We start from the raw sequence: 25,946 nt of genomic DNA, 5'->3' as shown, positions 1-25,946 counted from the left end.
TCAAAGTGGAGTGGATTTTTTTCTTCTAAAAAGGACTGGAGAAAAGCTGTGAGCTGCAGGCGGCGAATCTCCCGACACCTGGCCCTGTTTACTCTGAGTTTGAACCTCCGTGTGTTTACACAAGCTGACTATCTTTACTGTGACCCAACACTGTATTATGACATTTCTTTCACTGCCTCCCACGCACACCACCTGTATAAAAGCTGTCTTTTTCTGTCTTTTCATGCTCACAGATGTATGGGCGGTACACCCAGGAGCTGGGTGTGTATGCCAAGGAGGAAGCAGCCCGCCTACGGGATGGAGGAGTGCGGGATGGTGGAGCACTGCGGAGGAACACCAGTGTTCGCAGTCGTGCTGCAGATCTGCTGGAGTATGAGAAGGACCCCTGTGCAAAGTGCCACTGTAAGTGATGGCCATTCAACAGGCCCTAAATCTTCTTCAGTGTACTTGCAGGGACAAAGTGTGCAGGTAGTTTAATGCTCATGATGTGAAGGTCAGACCAAAGCAGTGTTCAGTGCTCATAAACAAAGATGATCAGGTGTGTGTGTGTGAGTGTGAGAGAGACTGTGGCACTCCAGCATGTGTGCAAGTTGAGTGAAAACACTGACTTCTTAAAGTACAGCAGCACGTAAGTACAAGTACACCTGACACGGGGGAGCAGGAGAGGATCTGAACACGATTAAATGTGACTGATCTGAGCAATGACCTCCAGCCAACAAGAGCTGTCTCAATGTCAGACAAAGACAGCCCCCTCTGCTGGCTGCCAGTGGCCCACCGTGCACACATCTGTGTGTGTGCGTGTGTGGAGAGATGTTAGCTTCCCTATGTGTGTGTGTATTTTTGTTTGTGTGAGCAGAACTCTGATCTGAACTGTCAGATTATTTTATGTCTAGTCTCCCCAGATGACTACAGATAAGGGAGTGGCAGTAGAAGAGAGCTCCACTTCAGACTGACGTACTCCACCATAAAGGAGTGATAGATCCTGACTCTGTGTGTCTGGGTGTGTGGTTGTGTGTGTGTGTGTGTGTGTGTGTGTGTGTGTGTGTGTGCATCCTCCAGTGTGTTTATTTTTATTTGTACTCTGTTTAACCTTCATTTATGCAGGTTTGTAAAATCAAGGGGATTTTTTTCTTTGTAAGTCAACAGAGCAGCAAAGCATTTCCTTGAGGGTCAGTTCACCCAAATTGAAACATTAGAAGTACTTTCTGCTGTAGAAGTGGTCCCAATAAAAACTATTCACATTGACGTCTGGGGATAATCCACAGTAACAAGGACACTGTTCTTGAAAGACACATTTTTTGAATGCTGTAAACCCCACAAATGAAATTCTCCTCATCTGCATTGTATTGATGTGGTGGATGAGACTTGATTTAATAAAACCCAAATCATCTGCCTGGCAAGATAGTACTAGAGGAGAGTGAGAAATGTAGTAGGTGTGAGTGTAAATTTGGTTAGAGCCGATATGTGTATTTAATTAACCTGTTAAACGATGAATAGAAAACTATTTGCCAGCTATTATTTGAAAATTGTCTGTTTGACAGTTTGTCATTTCTTCGAAAAAATGCCCAAAATTTATTGGCTCCAGTTTCTTGAGTGTGGTAGTTTCCTGTTTTCTAAGTTTTCTGTGATAGTGAACTAAATATTTGTCATTTTTAGACTCTTGCCTGAGGATCACTTTTAAATTATTCTTCAGTATTAAAGTAATCCACTGATAGTTGTCTGTAAACCCGTTGGTACATTACAAACTGGAACTGCTAATTGGTAATTCTGCATACTTTTAATGGACAGTTTGCCAAAATTTAAGTAGGAATAGGTTTAAGTTTTACCCCTCAATGAATCTATGGTGACACGTCTTGTTCCCTAAATCACTGGTTCCCAATTGGTCCAGCCACGAGGTCCAGATTTCTCCTTAGTCATTTGTTCAAGATCCACACTGTTCAATACATTCAGCGTCATTCTTGTGTTTGGCCATGCAGTCGAGCTAGTTCCCTGTCTCTGTCAAGTATCTGTCCATTATTCACTCACTCTACAGCAAGAAACGACACTTCAAAATAAAAACAATGTGCTGGAAATTCACTGTACTTAAAAATAAAGTGTGTTTTTTACAAACTTGACACGTTTGTGACCCACCAGTTGGGAACCACTGCCCCAAATTACAGGAAATGTAGTTAAAGCTGTCTCGGTTTTGTCTTGAGGATGGTGACAGTGTAAGACTTTAAAAACCTCTGTTACTGATCAAATGATTGATCAGTTAATTGTGAATGAAAGTAATCTGTAGTTGCACTCCCAGATTTGGTTGAATTTGAACTTTGATAGGTGTTGACCTGCCCTGTAAATTCCCCAGATCCCAATCTGATCGAGCATCTGTGGGACGTGCTATTACCCCATCTCACAACAGACCGCCAACATCCTGGTGCCAGACACCAAAGGACACCCCCAGAGGTCCTGCGTCCATGCCTCAACATGTCAGAGCCAAGTCTGAGCCAAGGAGGCCCCACTGAGGAAGAGGGTACCTTTGGGGTACTGGCATGTCCCACAAATGCTTGATCAGACTCAGGGTCTAGGGAATTGAGAGGCCAGGTTGATGCCTTTAGCTTTTTGTCACGTCCCTCAGGCCATTCCTGAGCAGTTTTTGCAGTGTGGCATGGTGCATTGTCCTGCTGGAGGGAGCTACTGCTGTCAGGGAGTGTCGTTGCCATGAGAGGGTTACATGGTCTGTAATGGTGTTTGGGTGGGTGGAGTGCATCGTGGCATCCACACAAGTGCCAGGACCAAAAGTTTCCCAGCAGAACATTGCACTGTAACAAGATGATCAATGTTATTCATTTCACCCACCAGTGGTTTTATCGTTTTGGCTAATTGGTGTATATGACCATACATTACATGCACTATTTATGCCTATATTAGATGGATGGATAGACGGACGGACGGATGGATAGATGGATAGTTAGATACAGTACAGTATATATAGCTCAGCAGGAGTGAGAAAAAGGAGAAAATGGAGAGCGGCAGTTTGTTTTCACACGTGTTTGCACAAGTGAGCCAGCGTGGCTGTTTTCCAGCCTCCGTTTCTGCCTCTTTGCGCTTGTGACCAGTGATCTGATTAAAGCTTGATACATTGCACCATAGGTGAAAGCTACACTACATCAGCCTAGCCTTGCTCACTTGCTGTAATGGAAGCCATTTAAAACAATCACTCTCAGATCAGGAGCCAGCCACAGTGATTTGTGTGCTCGCTGTCTGTGTGCTGTGTGCTCGTAGATCAAGCTGTGTTTGTATTTTTAGACTTGTCTTTAGATAGACGCTCAGGCTGGACGGGTTCTGCTGTTGTCTTGTTAAGTAATGTGTGAGGAGAAAACCTTCAGATTTGGGAGAAGAGGGAGTTTTAGTGTTTTCCGCTCATGTATCTGTGTGGGAACATCATCTCTGTGGGTGATGGACTTACGAGTGTGTGCCTCAGTTGAGATCAGTAACTGGAGCCGCAGCTTTTGAACAAGGCTGCCTACACATGCAGCCAAGGGCTCTGCTACCGGTCGTGATGGAGAGCTAAAAGCATGTACTGCCTCACTGCCTTAACTTTGACTTAGAGTGAATCTTTCTGTGGTGTTCTAGCTGATGTAACACAGATCTACTCCACAGATTAGCATCATAGTATGTATTATGTCACATGTTAAGCATTCAGTGGCTTTGCACCTTTTGTACATACTCATTATAGGTGAAAACTCTCCTGTAGTTCTTTGTATTATTTCTGAACACAGGTGGCATCAGGTGATGCAATGCAGGACTAGCACAGGTGGAGAAAATGTCTGGCGATGGGTGTGATTTTTATAACGGGATCAGGAGAAGACATCTGTGATCGCCGCTGAGCCTGCGGATGTGAGCGTGAGCCAAGATGCACACGGAAGTATGTGCAGGTGCCAGACTAGATGTGTTGGAGAGAGACAGAAATAAAGAAAGAGAAGCTATGGGAATATAAATTTCCCCCACTTCGTGCACATGGGAATGTCCAGTGAACTGTGAAATAAAAATTATAGATCCAGTGAAGAACATGTCAGTGTAATCTGCTCAGATAGATTCATCTTTAAAAGCCCTGATATGTTTCTTTTTATAACTTGGTGTGTATGTGTGTGTGTGTGCACAGCGTGATGGGTTTCTGTGTGTACTCGCATGTGTATGTTCTCTGTTGGCAACTTACCATCTGGCAGGTGGCCCGGCTGCCGGGCAACTCGCCCCATCGTGCACACACAGTTGCGCCCCACCTCCCCCGTGAGACTCAGCATCCCCCTGGTGACCTGAATCCTGCACCAGAAATACTGTTGCAATGTCTGGCTTTTATTCAGTAACAGTATTTAGTATATCGTTTATTGTCCCTGTACAGTAGCAATATCATTTGAGCAACAAGAAAACTTTGTGAACATGATCATGAAGAGGGACCTTTTTCTTAAACATATTGTACAAGCAGCATAGTCACACATTTGACAACCGTAGAAAAAGAAAAGTACAAATATGAGAGTTTAAACAAGCAAAGGATCGGGTCATATGTTATGTGTTTATTCGATTTTAGAAATAGTTTGGAGCCATTTTTCAGTTTTTAAACTTTTGTTGAGTAAACTTTCCATAGAAAAGAATCTAAAAGTGGAACTTAATCCAGCCTTAAAGGACAAGTCTCTCAATAATCAATACATTTGTTATTGCTGACAGAAGTGACAATGTGTTAATCTGTCTCCAAATTCCCAGCCTTGCCTGTTGCCTGTAACCTGTTGGTTCATACTCACGATGTAAACCTCTTTAACTGGTTGTATTTCATATTTAAAAAGGCACAGTAATTTCATACAACAGCTCGGCACTATAGTTTTTCAGCAACTGTTGCTCAAACACAAATAAATACTGCATTTGTTAGGGGACTATTTTCAGCAGCGGATCAATGCACGTTTGTTGTACAAGTAAATATTTGTGGCAGATGTTTGTGGCATTCACTCAAAATGTACTTCAGTGCCCAGGTTCATTTGATCAGAGGGACGTGTCACTAGAGTTTCAACGATTAGTTGATTAATCAATTAGATGAGTGGCAGAAAGTGAATCAGCAGATTAACTCATTTTTCAAGCAGGAATCTCAACATTTGACTGTTCCAGCTTCTCTACAGAGGGACTGTGCAACCTTTCCATGTGGTACATTATATAAAATTTAATGTTATGTGCAATTGATGGGACAAAACGTTAGCTCTGGAAAAGTGTGATTTTTAGCAACCCAATCTCCAGAATAACTGTTGGCCCTGTATGTTTCTGCATATCACGGATATGTTACATTTGAATGTTTAATATGTAGAGGATATGTTGAAACTTTATGTAACCATTTGGTTAAGGTTAGGAAATAGGGTGTGCCTTGTTGACATATTGATGTCATACTGTTAACCATGGCAAGAACAAGCACCGCTGAAATCACAATTATTACAGACTCCGCAGTGGTTCCAAAAGAGGAGCAGCTTCAGTACTGTGGCGTCCTGAATGTTTTATGAACAGTCCCGGACTTCTCAGACTCTGTTAGTGACTTACCGCTCAGAGGGAACTCATTCAGCAGCTCCTCTGACAGCAGCACAGCGTCCCTCCCTCTCGACTTTCGCTGTGCGCACACTGGAGTCCGTGTCAAGTCATTTTGTCATAAAACTTTGGTAATGTAAACCTACCTGATGCTTGCGGCTCGACAAAAAACTACATATATGTGAATGTGTGATAGTTGTGGTATCATAACTATGGGGTCAGATCAGTCTCATAATGAATGAACTCACACAGGGTTTTTCACAAATGCACATGCTCTGGTTCACAGTTGTATTTTGGACTCACTAATGCACATGATCTGTTTCGCAATGCACACGCTCTGGTTCACAAATATAATGTTTATGCAAACTTGTAATATAAATTCGGAAATGCACACGGTCTGTTTCTCAAATGCACACGCTCTGGTTCACAAATCTAATTTTTATGCAAACTTGTAATATAAATTCAGAAATGCAAACGCTCTGCTTCACAAATATTATTTTGAGGCACACTTGGAATATAAATTCACAGATCTTGCGAATCGCTGAATGTGCATTTACAAACTGCTTCTCATTTGTGAACCTCTCTACATTTGTGAGAGAAATCTGTGTGGTGAATTTTGAGACTTCCCTGACGTCGCAGGTCAACGAACGTCACCATTGGCTGATAAATCTGTCAACCAAATTTATGATTCTGATCAGTTCATCAGTTAATCAGGTGTGTTCGCTTTCAGCCAATCGTATGGCTCCTTACATTTTCTCCACACTTTTAAACCAATCGCAGAGCTACTGAGCTACTGTTTGCAGTGTTCAATCAAGACGCGCTAGACTGAAATGGTGGAAGAGACATGGATCAATCTCAACCTGTAAGTAACACATTTATCTTATTATCCCCTCGTTATAAATCATGCAATGTTATTGAATTATAATGAGTTGAAGCGTTCTGCTTAGCCAAGTAACATGTTTGAATGAACATAAACTATGAATACACCCTATGTAAGGAGCCATACGATTGGCTGAAAGCGAACACACCTGATTAACTGATGAATCTGTCAATCAGAATCATAAATTTGATTGACAGATTTATCAGCCAATGGTGACATTCGTTGACCTGCGACATCAGGGAAGTCTCAAAATTCACCACACAGATTTCTCTCACAAATGTAGAGAGGTTCACAAATGAGAAGCAGTTTGTAAATGCACATTCAGCGATTCACATGATCTGTGAATTTATATTCCAAGTGTGCCTGAAAATAATATTTGTGAAGCAGAGCATGTGCATTTCCGAATTTATATTACAAGTTTGCATAAAATTTTTATTTGTGAACCAGAGCGTGTGCATTTGTGAAACAGATCGTGTGCATTAGTGAGTCCGAAATACAACTGTGAACCAGAGCATGTGTATTCGTGAGAAACCCTGCGTGAGTTCATTCATTATGAGACTGATCTGACCCCATACATAACAGCCTGTCACAGGTTGCAGTGTGATGATTAGAGGAGAAATGGCAGAGCATAAAGGTCCAGGTGGAAAAAACCCAACTCAGTCATTTAGGATTTTACTAAAAGAAGGAAATCACCTGTTGATTTATGTGCATAGATCCCAGGGGACATTATTTGTATGTGGGAGCTGTGTAAGTGTGTACTTTGTAGTAGATTTTATTATGTTGAACTATTAATATTGTAACAGAATCTGAATCTCACTCTGAGTTACTGTTGTTGTTCACAAACTAAAGAAATTAGATAATTTTTGTTTAGTTTGTACTGAATATTTGAAGGCAAACTGTAAAACTATATCACTTATTTTGCTGCAATTTTATTTTTTAAAATTGAAAAATGTGTCATTTTTTTTATAAATTCTTTTAATTTTTAATTTTATTTTCTATTTATTTTTGTGATATTGTCAAGAATATCCTTATCACAAAAATACCCTGAAATATTGTGATATTATTTTAGGGCCGTATCGCCCACCCCTATTTTAGCTTAAAAGACCCAGTTGATCTATACAAACACAGCGGTGAATGTCTTGATGTGTCGTTAAACATTACCGAACAGTGGTCTGCTACTTTCTGTTGCTTGGCCTGGCCTAGGCGTTACGCCATCCACCATTCCATCTGACTGCTGATGACAAACCCAGCTCATATACATGTCATCAGAACTACATCACTTTAGAAATGCTAATGTATGTATGAAACATACAAATGTATCCGAGGTTTGAGAAACGTTCAGTATCAACATTTTATTCTGGCGACAGACCTGTTTATAGACCAAAGATTAATGGGGAAAATAGTCGGCAGATAGCTGAAGATGAGAGTAATTGTTAGTTGCAGCTCTACGTGTCACACAGTGCAACAGTGTGGGCCACTGATGTGTTTTTAATAGTTCTGGAGCAGCAATATAATGAAGGGATAAGCTCTACTGTGCTTTGGCTACACAGACAATACTCGTAGTGTTAGTAAGATCGACTTATTGCAGTTTTTTGTGCTTTTATGGACAGTATCACTGACTGATCGCTGTCTTCCTGTCTGTCTCTCTCTCTCTCTGTTTATTTTTCTCCTTCTTTTACTGTCATCATCACATCTGTTGTTCTTTGTGCCGATCTTCACTATATTACTTCCAAGCGGGACAGTAAAAAACAATTTTTATGAGATATGGATCTGGTAAATGTGTTAGTGGCACATTTTGCGCCTCTCTTGGGACAGCCACATGTATAAATGCTCTGGATGTTGAAGTGAATTCCAGGCTTTGGCTGTGTCCGCAGACAAGAGAGAAAGAAATGAGTCCAGTGATGCTTCTTTTAGCTGACCCAGCTCAGAGCTATAGATTAGAATGTAATGGCAGAATTTATAACCGTGACCCAGCTTTGTTTTGTCTCTGTAATCTTGAATTTTGAGGTGGATGAATATGAAGCGATGCTCTCGCTCTCAGTGTATTCGCCACATAATAACCTCCTTTAGTTTGTTATCGTTCTGTCACTGCTCACTCCCGCAAGGAGCATAGATGATATCTCTCTGTCCACACTGCTCATTGTTGCCACATTGTTTTCATAATTCACCATTCTTCTTTGTTTTTTTTATGTGAAACTGGATCTTTTATTCACACAGCATGAGAATAATTGTTTGGTTTTCTCGTTTATTAATTTGTCAGAGGTTCAATCAGTGACAAACCCTTGTTCACACTTTAATTTCCACCATGTTTGACCCAAGTGAAGGTCTTTTCTTGGGTATCGTCTCCCAAAAAACCTTCACGACACTTCCACTAATTCATAATGATGGTACCAGAGTAGAAAAAGCATTAATTTGCTGCATCGTGTCTAAAGATCTCTTAATAATTCAGGACCAAAATACATTCCTGGCTACATTTTACCACATAAAACCTCTAATCTGGTAGCTGGTCTGATAACTGAGAAGAAACAGCAGGATGGAGTAAATAACTTTCTTAGGCAGCACTTCACTGTTTTCCACTCTTCATTGGCTTCAACAACAACACTTCTAGTTCCTGACAAGAAGGGTAAACAGGGGAAGTCATACTGCTTGTTGTATCAATGGGATACAACACCTGCGCAGTAACATCTGGTCTGCACCGCCCATAAGTATCAGTAACTGGCTTGCTAGCAGTAAAACATTGAGATGACTGATTGGGTTCACTAAGGCGTCGGCAGTTGATCTGTAATTAAAGAAGATAAACAAATGGTTTCATATAAAAATGTTCTACGATATATCAGCTGCTATCTATTCAAGCGTAGCCAGAAGCCTCTGTCAGGCTGAGCACACCCAAAGAGCACCTGAGCAGATACCACCCCTTTATTTCCAGCTCCATCTGCTGCAACCCTCCGACACTGCAGCTCCAGTTACATTGTGCATGTGCAATGCCACAATCAAAAGCTAGAAGGACTTAGACTGAGGTAAATGTGAGGAAAACCGCAGAGAGAGATGCAGCAGATTATATTTACTGTTTAAAAAGGATAGATCGTGGGGTTATATGGTGAACTTGTCCATAGTCCTTTTACAGTTGATGTCACTCAGCATGCACCCAGTTTGGAGAAGTCTGACATGGAAGCCAAGCAATGCACTGCTGTGGATGGGGTCAGCAACAAAAGGTTTTTTAGCCACCTGAAAAAAGTCCCACCTAAGCATTTCAACATCAGTTTAAGTGTATGCTATATTGAGAGTATTTTCAGTGCTTCAGCGAAAGCCGTTAATGGCCTCAGTTCCCCATCTATGCTCTCGTCGAAGCCACCAGACTCCATTGACAAAAACAGTAATTTTAGCTCGCTGAACACAGGAGCTGCTGGTCTTTGACCGCTTTGATAAGTCAATGAGTTGGTGTTTTTGTGTGACTTTGGTGAATCCAAACTAAACGCCAAAGTCACACAGTAAGACAAACAAAAAATAACTGATCGAGGCAGCGGAAGGTCGGCAGCTCCTGTGTGGGCGGCAGCTCCTGTGTGGGCGTGCTGACTGACATCTGTATGTCTAATGTCTCTTTTTGGATAATCTGGTTAATTACATACCAGATGGTTGTACATTAATGCAAAAATACTTCAAATTCAACACTCCCAAGCATCAGCCCTGCTCGTAACATACTTATATAATCCTTCCTTGCATTCATATCTGAAACTTTTTTGTATTTTATCTTTTGAATTTCACATAATTTCATCCTTCTATTCATCTCCCTCTCCGTCACGACATATTTGCTTCTTTCTGTGACACAGTTGGTTCTTTTCAGTATCACACTAACAAATATCTTTCTTCAGTCCCTTTTCACACCTTTGAGATTCATTTCAGAGATTTTACTTTGTGTCTCCTCTGTCCCCATCTGTCCCCGTGCCCTCAGTGTGTGCATCTCGCTGCCAGAAGTTCCTGATCTCGCGGGTGGGGGAGGACTGGATCTTCCTCATTCTGTTGGGGCTGCTCATGGCGCTGGTCAGCTGGGTCATGGACTACGCCATCGCCTTCTGCCAAGAAGGTAGGAAAGAGACAGAGAGCCAGAAAGAGAGAGGGCAGAGCTACAAAGACAGATGGATGGGCAGTAAATAAAGGGCTGTTCTCAAAAAGGCAGCAAAGTATTAATCCGCGAGGAGCCATGCTTTGCTCCAAACAGCTAAGAGGCCTTGTCAGGTGTGAAGTAGATGGTAAAATATTAATACAAATTGACTGTCAATCTGTCGCAGAGCTATATTGATCATGAGATAGCTAACAAAGCGGCTTTCATTAATATTTAAAGGATCAACAAATAGGGTTTTTACTCACACACAGCATCACATGCATCATCTTAACACTGACACTTGAATTGATTCACTGGGTGCTGAGATCAAACTAATTTAACTGTGATGAAAAGTTAGAGTGTGAAACGGAAAATCCTCTGAAATGATTAATGATAATAGAACAGTGCATTCCTAAACAGATAAGCAGTAGAAGATTTAGCCCCTCTTTCTCACATCAATGAAATAAGTAAGTAATAAACCACAACTAGAAGACTGATTGTGGAACCATGAATATATGAGATAGATTATTTGTTTCTGTCTGTCTTTCTGTATCGATCCCCGAAGATAAATTACAACGCCATAGCAGCCATACACAGATGACATTAACACAAACAGAGCTTCCAGTATAGTTAAACATCAAGTTGGAACATTACAGTGCGCTTTCCCAAACTATTCAAGTGATATGTTCTGGATGTGTGAAGAGCCGACTTGTAAAGTCTGATAGCACTCAGCAGGAATCATCTCCTGTATCGCTCCTTCACACACTGGTGTTGAATATGTCTGTTGCTGAAAGTGCTCTTTAGTAAATGCTTTGAATGCGATTTACACACTGTTGCATCAGAATTAAAGAGGCACTTTGCTGATTTTAAACCAGCTTTGTATCAAAACAATGTGGGTAGTATATGTAAATGAACTCCATCTAACTAGTCCCTAGATATCCCTCCTCGCCCCATAGGCAGCGCTGGTCAAATATAAACCATGATATCTGATACTCAGTTGCCTATTTCTGGAATGTTTTCAGAAACAGCATTTAACAGTAAGGGATTGAGATTGTTTCTTGCCAGCCGGCTGCCATTTTGTTTACGTCACGTCACCCACAAGCCGTGGAGTTTATCGCTGTTGCAAAAGTGTCCTTTTTCTCTGTTTTCTCAGGTCATGTAGCACCAATTTAAAAAGTATTTGCATCTTTCTACTGCACAGACAGCCGAGTTTTATTAAAAGGCCAGCTTTCCAGCCGTGAAGTGCTTCTGTAACTATTCACCTGAATAGTTTATGGTGTTGTATATGGTACCATTGTAATCCTTGACCATTAAAACATAGAGGCAGAGAGGCATACTACTGCCTCATAACGTTACGCCCTGAACATGACCTTCTTGATTTTATATCCGTTACCTTGGAGATAAAACAAATGCCACTCGATGAGTTCGTCCAAGAAGAAGACAACCCAGAGAGCTCTGCTGTTGTTACTTTGCAGTGTATGTAGTTTAACTTCAAAGTTATAAATGCACAGATATATTTGCAACAGTGAAATTACATCTGCAGTCATTTTTATAGTAATGTCCTTTTGTTGCTTGTGATATTTATGCTTATATTTTTCTCTTAAACAATTAATATTGCTGTAAATACTACTCCACAGGTCATCAGTAACTTAATTGCGCTGTCATCCATCAGCTGTCAGCTGTGATCTCGTTGCGGCTCAGTCAATGTGACATATCTCCCGCTGCACAGAGGATTGTGGGTCAGATTGCATACTGCAAAATTGGACCAGATGTAGTAGAGCATTCTGGTATTTTTGGAATACTGCATTTGACATACTATGTGTTGGGACATAGTCAGTCTTTTTCTGGCTTAGTATGGTAGTATTGGAACACACAGTCGGTTATTGCAGAAAGCAAAATGGCTGTCATGACCACCACGAGGCATTTTTGCAATGGCTCCATTTCTGAAAATCAATTTTCGTTGATGATACTTTTGAATACAGGACTTTTACTTATAATGGGGTAATTTTGTTTTGTTGTATTAGTACTTTTAATACATTTTACTAAAGGGTGAGGTGAGTAGTTTTTCCTCTGCTACCCTGACCAAACAGCAGAAACGCTTCTGCTTTTGTGTTCGATAAAATTGATATCAATTTTGATAGTAAAAAAGCTGAAAATGAACGAGGAAGGGAAGCCCACCAAGCTGCTGTAGGTGAGGTAAGATTCATGAATAAGGCAGAGACGGGAGGTCAAAGGGCAGTGATGAAGGTCAGAGGAATCAGGTTAATATATTCACAACAAATGAATCTGATAGGATGAGGGAAGTGTTTTCTACTGCATTATACTGAGATGAAGTTACGTGTGTGCAGCACAGAAGTGGATGTTGGGTGGACTGGACAGTAACATGCTTCTGCAGTACATCGCCTGGGTCGCCTACCCTGTAGTGCTCATCACTTTCTCAGCAGGATTCACTCAGATACTGGCGCCTCAGGCTGTAGGTAAGACACACACACACACACACACACACGCACACACACTCACACACACACATTTAAGCAAGTTATGCATAAACATGTGTATTCATATCTCTAATTCCTAGTCACATGTCTGTGTTTGAATAATGTAACTGGCTCCACGAGGCATCATCAGGCTTCCAAAGACAAGTGTGTCTCTGTGGTCACGTCTGCAGGAAATCCATACTGTAAACCTCTGATGAGATGTGCATACAGAAAACTGTATGAATATCAATAAGCTGTCCCCCTCACCCACCTCCCTCGTTCTTCATTTTCCTCCCCTCATTCCTCTTTCTGTAATTGCTTTCTTTCAACCCGTCTTTTCTCCCCACTCCATCATCCCACCTGACATCTCCTTTATCTCCCAGGTTCAGGTATTCCAGAGATGAAGACGATACTGAGGGGGGTGGTCCTAAAGGAGTACCTGACATTTAAGACGTTTGTGGCCAAAGTCATTGGTCTGACCTGTGCTCTGGGCAGTGGGATGCCTCTGGGGAAGGAGGTAGGTAGAGGGTTTTTTTTTCCTTCATCTCTTCTCATCACAGTCTTCTCGCCTGAACAAATTACACATGACAGATTGCTTGACAGTTTTTGAAGTTTCCTGTCGGGCAGGATATAATAATCTTGCTTCTTCTGGTCTCATTAAAGTCACGGCTGCGAAAATAAGAAAAGTGATTTACTGCTAATAACACTCGCATTTCCCATTTGGGGCTTTATAAAGTTGTTTAAATCTGAATCTGAGCAGGTTTTAATCGTGCAAAGGTTTTGAATAATGTCCCTGGACCTGAGTATAGCATGCTCTGCTAAAATGTGCCCTCAGTCATATCTTGTCTACTAACATCCTAATCTCTCTCCATCCTCCCTCTCAGGGACCCTTCGTTCATGTTGCCAGCCTGTGCGCCGCTCTCCTGAGCAAAGTTATGGCTCCTCTTTTCGGTGGGATTTACATGGTGAGGACAGTAAGCACATTAAAGACAGGAAGGCAGACTTCCAGGCATGCTGATGCACAAATGAGTCATTGAACCTTGAAAGAATTTCACAGATTGTGTCTCTAAGTGGAGGATTCACCATCAACTAAATGTGCTCTCTTAGAGATTAAAGTGGAAATAGACAAGGTTTTATTTCTTTAATTTACCCTTATGAAGGATATGTTGATTGCACAATGTCAGAGCTATAAAATAATGACTGTCTGATTACATTGGTTCCCTATAAGCCTCGCTTTCACTGTGCAATTCTTTCTTCCGCTGGGTACGATCTTGCGGGAAAATGATGGCTCTGTTTACTGAGCAAAAAATGAAATGCGTCAGCCATTGCACAACCAAAACAGGAATAGGATAGAGCTTTTGTTTTCCCTGATAGCTATTCGTAGTGAGTAGATGTAACTTCAACTGGTTACGTGACCTGTCCTTGAGCTACATGACTCGCCTAGCATACCTACATATCAGTCCACGATCATCCCCCTTTGCTACGTTTTCTGTTTCCACTTTAAATTTACGTGCTATTATATTTACAGCAGTTGGTGGTGCCTACTAAACTCAGATATGTAGAAATATTAACCACTTTGTCAGGACGAACCTGTCCTGTTGATAATTAAAATGCAGAATATCTTCCAAATTAATCACTGAATCACACCACCACCACCAACAAAGTCACAGAGCCAAAATCACAGTCAGTGCTTTCCAAACTTTTAACCTTTTTTGTGCAGCTACTCCCCCATAATCCACCTCATGTACTTGACTTAATCTGAGTGACGGAGCAACTTGAAGTTGTTCCTGTCTTTTTCCAAATGATTAAAAGTGAATTGCACTCAGGGGAGGTTTTTTCATAGGCATTTTGGGTCAGTTTGACAAATTTCCATCCATAATCAAAGAGGGATCATAGCAGTTACACAGTACTTGATCACCAGGATGCATAAGTGCATCTTTTTCTTTTTATAAACTTTATTTATCTAGGGAAGTTTCATTATGACCAAAGCTATCTTTGTCACGTCGCCCTACTTACACACACACTCACACCAGGAAGCTGCCCACTACAAACATGGAGTAACTGAGAGTTGAAGGTGCTGTAAACACTTAGAACATTAATATAGCAGCTAAGAACTATCTTCTTTATAAAGATATAGAGGAGTAATATAGTGAGCAAAGAGAGTCACGCTGTGTGTTGGAATCTGAGTTTCTCTGTTCTTTGTAGTGGTTAGCCGCATGTCAAGTCAAGCACCAAATCAAAACTAAAGTTATCCAAGGACACTTTTCATATTGAGCAGGTCTAGATCATACTTACAGAGACCCAACAGTTCCCCCATGAGCAAACACTTGGTGGCAGCAGGGAGGAAAAACTACCTTTTAAGATGCAGAATCCTCAAACAAAACCAGGCTCTAGGTGGGCGGCCATCTGCCTTGACCAGTTGGATTGCGTGTGCATGTGAATCCCTTCCTTCATGTCCCACTGCTTAGCTAAGTGTCACCCCTCTGCACTACACTGATAATGGCGATAATGGCGTCCCGACCCATGGTGGTGGAACGGCATCATTGCAGAAGCGTGACGTCCACCCTCTGATTCCCCCCCAGGTTAACACCATTAGCTCTATCAGCAGTGTTTACATTGTTAGCACCGTTAACTGCTAGCCGCCAGCTCAGCCATGTGCAGACATGCTCAAGCCATGTGCAATCATAGATGTGCTCTGAGCGTCGCATACAGCTGCTTTAAGGGCCACCTTTCCGGGCTCTAACAGGGGACCATCACATCCCAAGCTCACTTCTTGCTTATATCACATTTATTACTGATGATGTAAGAAGTTGAAAACATTTTTGCAGTCGAAATGAAACGTGTTTGCAGTGGAAATATCTTATCGTGACATCTCTTTTATGTTGAACAACCCACAGTGATTTTTTAATGGATTCAAAGTATTGCAAGATGGATTCTTCCTTTAATCCTTCTGCTTATGAAAAAGCCGAGGCCTAAATAGTCCCTGAGAATAAATGAGGATGGGCAACATTTACCCACATGGGAGGATTTTCTTGATCTTTGTGTTTTTTTTCCTTTGGTCTTCAAAGGTGTGAAGCTGCAAGAAACACGCACACACATACACCTACACGCACACACACAGAGTCCCAGTTATTCTCTAAAAAGTCTTTGATGTTTCCTTGACTTTCTGCCATTCCCCAGGACACACTCTCACCTCCACTCATGCGAGACCGCACCCTGGGCTTCTGTGTAATTCTGCAGTGGACAGTGTGCTATGCTTCTCCTCCATGTGCCAGCAGCACCAGCATCACTCACCATCAGTACGGAGGAAGATAGACTGCAGTGATGAGGAGGAAGAAAAACTCATGTCAGCACAGTTAGAAAGACTGAAATAGTCCAGGGGTCGACTGTGCAACCATTAAACATAATCAGTCGGGGAAAATGTTAATTCAGTTCACTGCTGAATCAAGACTGTGTTTGCTGAGGCTCATTCGCCGCTTGTTTGATTTTGTGTGGTTTGGATAATAAGTTGGATGTCTTCCAGGAGCAGAAATAAAAAGGTAACCTCTAACACTCGCACAGATCGCACTCACGCATATTTCTGTCTGTTTTTCCTTTTCACTTTCACTGCTAAAGGAAGAGCCCTTTGAGGGGAGCAAGGTATGAAATGCACGAGCCAGATAGTTTCTTTATTGGCAATTCCATCAACATTAATAATCCATGCTGTCCATTTCAGAAGCAGAGATAGATTGATGCTTTTCCATTTGTCTGCGCTGTTTTGAATCTGTTTAGTGAACCGTCGCAGTAAGGCATCGATCTGTGCCGTCCTTGCTTCTATACAAACATCTCATTCCCATGATTTCAACACACAATCCTAGGTTTTCAGTTATGGCCTCTCATATCCCACCTCTTGTGTATGCAATCTCCTCGGATGTGAAAAGATACAGCAGCGGCTTTATAGTAAAACTGTTGGGTTTATGAACAGTTGGTGACTTTGGTTTTCATGAGTAATGCATTTGTTGTGTTTGTGTGGCATTTGCACGTACATGTACACCTGTTGTTTGAATGTGTGTGTGTGTATTTGCTTGAATGCACGGCTCTGTGCGTGCGTGTGTGTGTGTGTGTGTGTGTGTGTGTGTGTGTGTGTGTGTGTGTGTCCACTTGTGTGTATATCTGGCTCTTGTCGTACAGAACGAGCTGAGGAACACAGAGATGCTGTCGGCTGCCTGTGCAGTGGGTGTGGGCTGCTGCTTCGCTGCCCCTATTGGAGGTAAGACAACAAGGCTCCAGCCTCTGATTGAATGCTATCTAATTATGGTAGACAATTACAGGAGCTAATTAGATGAGGAAAATATGTACCCCGCTGGCAGGAGAACGGTGGCCAATCTTGGTCAGTCCGTCCGTCTAACTCTTTGATTCAGAGCAACGTACTGTATCTCAACAACTGCTGTCGACGTCAGAGTTCACTTGTAAGGTCAAAATGTGCCATCTGATCCAAACCTGTGTCTCAATTTGGATACTTGTGTTTGTACACGTTCATATAGTACACTGTGTCTACACTGTGTATGTACTTGAGTAGTGCTTGAATTTCGACAGGGTTGTGTTGTCTCAAATTGAATGACTATTGTACACTTACCGGAAATGACGATCATAACATTTGACCTCCTCTTCTTGTTCATGTTCTCCTTGTTCCACTTGTTCTTGCTCTGTTTTTTTTAATGTTTTTGTTTCTCTTGTTCTTGCTTTTGTTCTTGTTCCCCTTGTTTGTTCTTCTTGTTCATCTTGTTCTTTTACCTCATGTTCTTCTTGTTCTTGTACCTCTTGTTCTTGTCATTGTTCTTCTCAGTTTTTTCGTCGTCTTCTTGTACCTCTTGTTCTTCTTCTTGCTCCTCTTGTTCTTGTTATTCCTCTTAATGGCAAACAGAGTGATGCAGGAATGAGTAGTTTTATGAGTCAGCAATTTAGCACTCCAGGTTCCCTCATCTCAAAGTCAATGAGTTTATTTGTCAGATGCCTCAAATAAAGTCTGTGGTTAACACAACTTTAAGAGACTTTCACGTCTTGTTCTACATCATAAAATACATACATATATAAAATACCCCATTCTTGAATTTTGAATTGTTTACACGTCATTAAAAGGTGGTTGCTTAGTGGCTAAGTGAGACTACAGAGGTTGTCAGGGACAATAAACATCATGCCAAACAAAAAGCTCAGTGGTCGTGATGTTGAAGTCATAAGACCGTGCTTTAGTTCGTTCATAGCCTAAAGTTGGCTTTTTAATCATGGCGATTGTTGTTACACTTTAAAAATCATAAAAGCAGTATTCATTTGTGGAGATGATTCTGGTGAACAAAACATGTAAGTATCAAAAAATTTTGTTTTACACAGAGCATATTTTCTCCAACAATCCCAAAAAAAAATCCCATTGGCTTTTTGTAGAGGAATTCAGGGCGATGTTAACTTCCTACTTCGCCTACAAAAAAAAACCAGACAGAGCTTTACCACCAACAGTTGACCACGATTGTCGCCTGCCAAAATATTTACTGGCTTGTTTGCTTGTTTATTGGGCGCCATTGTTTTACAAGTTTGGTGGTTCCCTCCCCTTCATGTGAATAGTAAAGATGGCGACCATTAAGAGGAAGAAGGAAGAGTACACCATCCTGTTTCTCATAGTGCATAGCATTATACCTTACTTGTCAGTGTGAAAGCACTTATGCACTCAAAATAGGAAGTTGAAGTACATAAAAATGCGAATTGAGACACAGTTTTAGATCCATGTCAAGAAATGTAGTTAACAAACTAATTTGCATTGACTACCTGTGTTCTTCAGATGGTGATTCTTAACTGATAAAAAACACGTGTTGCCATTTTCAGCAGATATTTGTCTAGAGGGAACAATTTGATCACATAAAGACACTGATGATGCAGTATAGTACACTTGGAAGTGACGTGTTGCATTAACTAGACTTCTTTCCTGCCAGGTTGTATCTCATGATCTTCATCTGCATGTATATATTTATGTATATCCCCTTTATGTAACAAGTTAAAAGTCTCAGTGAGATTAAAATCTCTTTTTCAAGAATAACCCGGCCAACAGGGCAACATAAACATTGTTACAACAATAAATACAAAGAGACGAATACAACTGTCTGTCACACACTACAAATAACTGAACACAATGTTTATGTAATATGCAGTAAAAAAAAAAGATGTAGTTGCCAACTTATAACGGAAATGTAGATGTTCAAATTTCCATAATGGCTGTTTCAACTATTTCTTCAATAAAGTCTCTGAGTGTATTTTAAGTGTGTTTGTTTGTGTGTTGCAGGGGTGCTGTTTAGTATTGAGGTCACTTCAACGTTTTTTGCAGTGAGGAACTACTGGAGGGGCTTCTTCGCCGCCACCTTCAGTGCCTTCATATTCAGAGTGTTGGCAGTGTGGAATCAGGAGGAAGGTAAAGGACAAATAATTTATCAAAGTCCTTATCCCATGTTTTTAATTACAGTTTTCTGCGTTTGTGTATCTCAGTGTGTCTTCTTCAGTTGTCTGGATTGATGATGAATAAGATCTGGAAGGAGTTAGGGAATATTATTTGAGTTTTATCTTGCTTTATATTATTAATCATTTAATGGGGCAGGGTCAGTATTATATATTAAATGATGTGTGATTGTGTCCAGTCAGTTTGTATCTGTAACAAACAGCCATATTGCTGTGCAGTCCACACAGGCTGACAACACTCCTCTATTTCCTCAGAGACCATCACTGCTCTCTTTAAGACCCGTTTCCGTCTTGACTTCCCGTTTGACCTTCAGGAGCTTCCAGCGTTTGCCATCCTCGGGTGAGTGTGTTTCCCTGGACTGACGCCATATTAAGCCCTGATCCCAGAGCAGTTTGGCGCCTAAGAGATCTAAGAGTCTCTCTCTGTAGTCTCGCCCTGGTCACATTCACATTCCTGCTGTGAGTCTGAAGGTTGATTTGTATCCGATGAACGGGGCATGAAATTAACTTTTTACTCTGCTGATTACAAATAGAAGCTGTATCCACATTGTCACGTGCCAGATTTGATTTGTTTGATGGCGAAATGTTTTAATAGAGAGAGATAAAAAATGAACATCAGTTGGCTTCCTGTCAAAGAGCCCTGGTAAAGTGACCTAACCAGGGGCAGTAAAATTGTATTTCAGTGGCAGTGTGATTGCTTTTCAGTGTAACTGATTTGTTTTGTCCTGGGGTGCTCTTCTCTTTCACCTTCAACAGACTAAACAGTTGTGTCTCTGTCTGTCTGTCTGTCTGTCTGTAGGATTGCCTGTGGTTTTGGTGGTGCTCTGTTTGTCTACCTGAATCGCCTGATTGTGGAGTGCATGAGGAAACAGAAGACTATTAACAAGTTCTTGCTGAGGAAGTGAGTATCTAACTCATGATGCTACACACAACATTTACTCCTTTGTGGATCAAACTGAATGAAAAATTCATCCCATCGATATTTTGGGAAACGCACTTATTCACTGTCTTGCTGAGAGCTAGATGAGAGGATCGATACCACTGTCATGTCTGCATGGTTGAGTGTGAAGCCACTTCCAGAAGAGTGTTTGCTTTGCTTTGCATGACGACTGGAAACAGGAGGAAACTGCTTGTCTGGCTCAACTTGCAAAAATACACTTTTGGGTTTTGTACAAATAAACCAAACAAGATATAGATAGTTAATAGGTGTGGCACTAGTAGGTGGATTTTGCCACCTCTAGACAGAGCATGGCTACCCGTTTCCTGTCTTTGTGTTTAAGCTAAGATAACTGGCTAGTTTCTATAGCTTCATATCAAGTGTACAAATATCAGAGGAGTATCAGTCTTATCATGTATCTTTCAGCAGGACAGCCAATAAGCAGTTTTCCCAAAATATTGTATTATTCCTTTAAAGGAGCTCCCTACGACATTCAGAGCATATCTTTGATTCAGAGTCTGGGATTGTCTGCCCATGGCTCTCAACATGAAGTTGGCTGTGCCGGTAGCTAGCAGCTAACAATGCTAATAGCATAAACAGTGCAAACAATGACTACCATGCTAATAGAGCTAAGCTAATGCTTCTAGGACAAAGCTGTCCCAATGTAAGCGATACCCACCGGGGTTTGCACCGGGTTTGTTATAAAAAATCTTGGAAAAGTTACAGAAAATTAATTAGAAAAGAATTAGAAAAACTGTTTTCCAGGCCTGGAAATAGTTTAGAGTTAGCAGAATGTTTTGGGAAAGTTCTGAGTATACATTTTTTTTACATTATGTGAAATATGTTCTTGTATTAATAAATTAAATTCTAGTGTAAAGCTACGTGACTGTTTAAACCAGTGGTTCCCAATTGGTTTAGCCACGAGGTCCAGATTTCTCCTCAGTCATTAGTTCAAAGTCTGCACAGTTTAATATATCCAGCACCGTACTTGCTTTGACTGTGTTGTTGAGCTTGTTTGCTGTAGCTATCAAGTAGCTGTTTGTTAGTCACTCACTCTACAGCAGGAAACAGCACATCAGAATGAAAGCTCTGTGCCGGAAATTCACTGTACTTCAAAATAAAGTGTGTTTTTTACAGACTTGACATGTTTGCAAGTCTCTTGCGGTCCATTCAGTGTGGACCTGTGACCCACTTTTGAACTGCTACCCACCATTTGGGAACCTCTGGTTTAAAATATGTTCATAAAAATCCTGCCAACATGTCAAACGTTATGCCAAATATGTTCTTGTAATAAAAATTTAAACTCCATTGGCATGCAGCTAGTTGGCAGCAGAATGTCTAACATGCAAGTATTGTTAGAGAGCACTGGAAGTTTGCTTCTCGGCAAATGCCTGGGAAGTACGTGTTAATGATGTATGGCTTTAAAACGACAAATATAACACATGGCTCAAAAGAGATGCAGATCCCCGCCATGCTGGAAGGATGCTTTGCACCAAAACATATGAGATTGGAATCACTGGGAAGCAGCTCTGGTCAGCCATGGTGCTCATCAGACTACATACGTAAGCACATATTTCAGGCCTGCTGTAGCTAGGCCAGATAACGTAACCCTTCTACCAGTACGGCAAGCATGTGTATAGCTGCGGGGCAACCTCAACTGCTGCTCCACCAATCCATTGCTGCATTGGCTGGTGTGATGTGGGCACTGAGGATGGTCATCTCACATTATTTGTAAAGCTCTTGTGCAGAGCTCTGTTTTCAAACAGCGGAATAGTGGCTAGATTTAGCTGTGGGGAAACATTTGGAATTGTTGCCCAGGCAGGCTATTTTAAACTACTTTAATAAAGTCATGTAAAGGGGGTAAGATATTGTGGGAAAGTTTTTAAAATGCATTGGTAAAAATGTGTTGGAACCCTGGAGTGCAGTCCAGAGCGACAGTATTTTGCTAGCCAATGGGAGAGACTTACATGCAGTAACATGCATGTCAGACTGTTTACCACAACATCGAAGAAAGAGGCTCGGATTTCAACACACACAGAGGTAGCGTGACTTCACTCTCTGCTCAGGACTCCATTACTCCACTATATCTTGACATAGTTGTTTGCTGTAACATCAATGCTCTGAATGTCGCATGGAGCCCCTTTAAAATTCCAGTAAATATTAAAGCCACATTTTAAGTAGTAAATTGTGAATAAACTGAAGGATCAAAATCCCGCTCACGTGCTCTTAAACTAGTGCTTCAAATTGGCTTTGGAGTCTTATGCCACATTGTGAATGTAATATTGGGGAATGTAGGTAAAGTCCTTGTATGAATTGGGTCAGTTTCACACATCACAGGGAGCTATTTATAGTTCCCCATCCTCCCCACCCAGAAATCAAGTATAAGCACATAGTGTGACAAGCGCACCCATTAATGACCCCGTAGTCCTTCTCTTCCTGTCAGGCGCCTGTTGTATCCCGCACTTGTCACCCTGCTGGTCTCCACTCTCACGTTCCCTCCAGGCTTCGGGCAGTTCATGGCCGGACAGGTGAGAAAATACTTTCACGCTCTTATGACAGCATGAAAGCTTCGACTGTTGTTGGATGATTGATGGTGATTTTTAATGAAGTGAGAGTTGGTGTCAGGTTGAGGGTCATCTGGCTCCTCTTGTATGATAGCATAAGCTGTTTAATCACTACCATGTTTCCTGATATAAAGACAAAGCAAAATTAAAAATAACATTTTTTGAACAAATGCAACCAACAGAAATCAGATGCTTATTGTCTTATTGTCTATATTCAGGCTTCTCTGCTCAGTTGACAATTGCTCATAGTTGCTAAATACAAAACTCGCTGATGCAATGCTGCAGTGTTTGTGCAGAAATAAAACAAAGGAATAAGCATCTGATTCAGATTAAGTGGATATTGCAGACACATTGTACTGCCACTGGAAACGTTTGACAAGTAACACAACAAAGTGAAATGTAGTTTGAGCTTTTTTTAGAGATGCAGAGCACACAGTTTTTGCGCTTGTGTTGCCTGTGCACCTGTCACACTGCACAATGATCCTGCAAAACAAGCCATTTAGATGCATTGTGAGACTTTAGAGACTGTCAAAACATGTTAAAAACATCTGTTAGTGAGGTGAGTGAATAACTTTTATTTTCCCTGTGCAGCTTTCAAACATTTATTGAAGAAAAAAAATCTGACGTAAAAAGACAAATTGCTGCACTGGCATCAGCAGGTATCTGCATGCAGAATTTGTAGGTGATGGGACAAGATTTTGGTATGTGAAGCGTTCTGGTTTCCATTTGTAGTCTGAGGCAGTATTGACCGGTCATGTTTGAGTGGCAGGTAAACCTTCCATGTGGAGAGTAAACTGAGGCAGAACATATCGGCCGAAATGCAATATTGGGACCCATCTGACCATCTGATGACGATTTAGCTCCTTTCTATTTTTTATGTCTTCACCCCGTCGACAGCCGTTGCCAGAGGCATTATGTTTTCAGGTTGTCTGTCCATAGGTACCTATGTCCCATTGTTGTGAACGTGATATCTTAGAAGTGCTCTGAGGGAATTTCTTTAGATTTGGCACAAACATCCACTTGGACTCAGTCAGTGTGACCTCACAAAACTATGTTTTGGCCATAACTCAAGGATTCATATGGTAATTGTGACAAAATTTCACACAAATGTCTAATAGAATAAAATGATAAAGTGATAGGGCTGCCCCTGACTAAGAATTTTTCTAGTCGACCAATAGTCGTCATTTAGGGCCACTAGTCGACTAGTCACCTGCATGTTTACGATATTAATTTGATTATTAAATGATATATTTTGGGCGGGGCAACACAATGGTTTGAGTTGAAGGTGTGAGAAAGAATAGTATCAGTAACATTGTTAACACTGTGCTACATTACAGAGAAATACAAAACCGTACTAATGAACCTTCATTAATATAGGCCTATATTTTATCTACAAGTGCATGTCACACACTGAGCGAGCCGTCTGTTAATGACGCTGTGGGCTAATGGGCATGTAGCTACTTCCATGTTTCAGATGATACGTCATGTTTGTAGTCGACCAATGAAGATGAGTTTACATATCACCTTGGGTTCGTCCTTCACCTTCTCAAAATGATCCCACACTTTGGATTTCCTGCCCGACATGTTATTAACTAGCCTGTGGAATAACTGCAGGTACCAGCCCTGGACATTAACCTGACTCCTGTCTGACTGCTGAGCGTAGACACTTCCTGTGTCTGTCCTTTCAAATTAAATTCCCACATGGTCCAGTCATACAGGTTGTGATTTGTTTTGACAAGGCGCAGCTCCTGATAGAGTTCTACTCTTTTTTTTTTTTTTTACTGTGACTGAGCGACCAATGAAATCTTGCCGAACATTTGGTCGACTATAAGAGGGCAGCCCTATGAAGGGATGGTATTTTATATTCAAAAGGTCAAAGGTCAGCTTCACTGTGACGTCATAATATTGTGCATAGAACACTTCTGGACTTTATTCAATGTCATATCTCAGGAACAGAAGAGGAGACATTTGTTCAGATAGTGAATTTGTGACACTAATCTTGGGTAGAGATTAGCCAAAATGACCATTGCTCAGCGGAGGAAGTCTTGGCCCAGATGTCCCCTTTACCTACCTTCACTGGAACCACCTAAATATTTGTATTTGCCCCTAGAGGCTAATTGTCCTCAGAGCGATAGCTGATTAGTTTAAAGATGTAAAGCAGGTGAAATTATCTCACCTTTATGTTCGTTTTTTTTTTGTTTGTTTGTTTGTTTGTTTTTTCATTTAAAAGTCAGTAACACCCAAAGTGGCCATTTAAAATTGAGTTTGCAGTGCACAGATTACAAAAAAGATTAAAGTCCCTTCAATGTACTTTATTTCACCAGGATAATCGACTCAGTATCATTGATGCTATCATTAAGGGACTCCTGGGATTTATAAAAAAACAAACTTTACAACAGTAAAAACAAAACATAGCAGCAGTATCAAAAGCAGCATTTCAGGCTGCAGGAATTTCCAGGAGATGTAGATCCCAGCGCAGCCTTCACTGCTGACCTTTGCGGCCTCCTGCACAGGTCTGTCATGGGCGCTGAATTAAGAAACAGACATTCAGATGACCTCTCTCATGTTGACCCCTCAGCTGACGCAGCAAGAGTCTCTGGTCGCGCTATTCGACAACCGCACGTGGTGCCGCCAGGGCGTGGCAGAGGAATTCGACTACATCAGCCACAACCACGCTTGGAAGCACCCACAGGTCAACGTCTTCATCACACTCATCCTCTTCATCATCATGAAGGTAGGCCTTTGACATGTGTCTATAGAACATTGTCTGATTTGACTTTTGATGATTCGTCACACGTGCTTGTCTCTTTGTTTCAGTTCTGGATGTCCGCTGTGGCCACCACCATGCCTGTCCCATGTGGAGCCTTCATGCCAGTTTTTCTTATTGGTGAATACAATCTACTGCATTTTTTAATGTCTCTACTGCAGTGGTAAGAAGCTCTCTAACTAATTTCCTCCATCTTTGTGTGACGGA

General features: G+C 41.3%; 1 protein-coding gene across 6 annotated transcripts in view; it reads left to right on the top strand.

Annotated features, from left to right (window-relative positions):
* clcn2a (chloride channel, voltage-sensitive 2a) overlaps positions 1–25,946 on the top strand; it is a 63,368-nt gene that overhangs the window by 23,316 nt on the left and 14,106 nt on the right. For 4 of the 6 annotated variants that reach the window (XM_033637485.2, XM_033637483.2, XM_033637487.2 and 1 more), the window contains exons 2-14: positions 234–402; positions 10,368–10,499; positions 12,866–12,994; positions 13,378–13,511; positions 13,879–13,959; positions 16,610–16,633; positions 17,165–17,243; positions 19,302–19,427; positions 19,727–19,811; positions 20,271–20,372; positions 22,834–22,936; positions 25,551–25,706; positions 25,790–25,859. In XM_033637485.2, coding sequence (XP_033493376.1) covers positions 234–402; positions 10,368–10,499; positions 12,866–12,994; positions 13,378–13,511; positions 13,879–13,959; positions 16,610–16,633; positions 17,165–17,243; positions 19,302–19,427; positions 19,727–19,811; positions 20,271–20,372; positions 22,834–22,936; positions 25,551–25,706; positions 25,790–25,859 — 1,390 coding nt within the window. Of the gene's footprint in view, positions 1–233; positions 403–10,367; positions 10,500–12,865; positions 12,995–13,377; positions 13,512–13,878; positions 13,960–16,609; positions 16,634–17,164; positions 17,244–19,301; positions 19,428–19,726; positions 19,812–20,270; positions 20,373–22,833; positions 22,937–25,550; positions 25,707–25,789; positions 25,860–25,946 lie in introns of those variants that run through there. The other 2 variants (XM_033637484.2, XM_033637488.2) reach the window with 2 other exon arrangements.

This window comes from Epinephelus lanceolatus, chromosome 12 (genome assembly GCF_041903045.1).
Source record: "Epinephelus lanceolatus isolate andai-2023 chromosome 12, ASM4190304v1, whole genome shotgun sequence".
NCBI classification, from domain to species: Eukaryota; Metazoa; Chordata; class Actinopteri; order Perciformes; family Serranidae; genus Epinephelus; species Epinephelus lanceolatus.
Note: the sequence above shows the minus strand (reverse complement) of the source record. Positions and strands in the feature narration are given on the sequence as shown.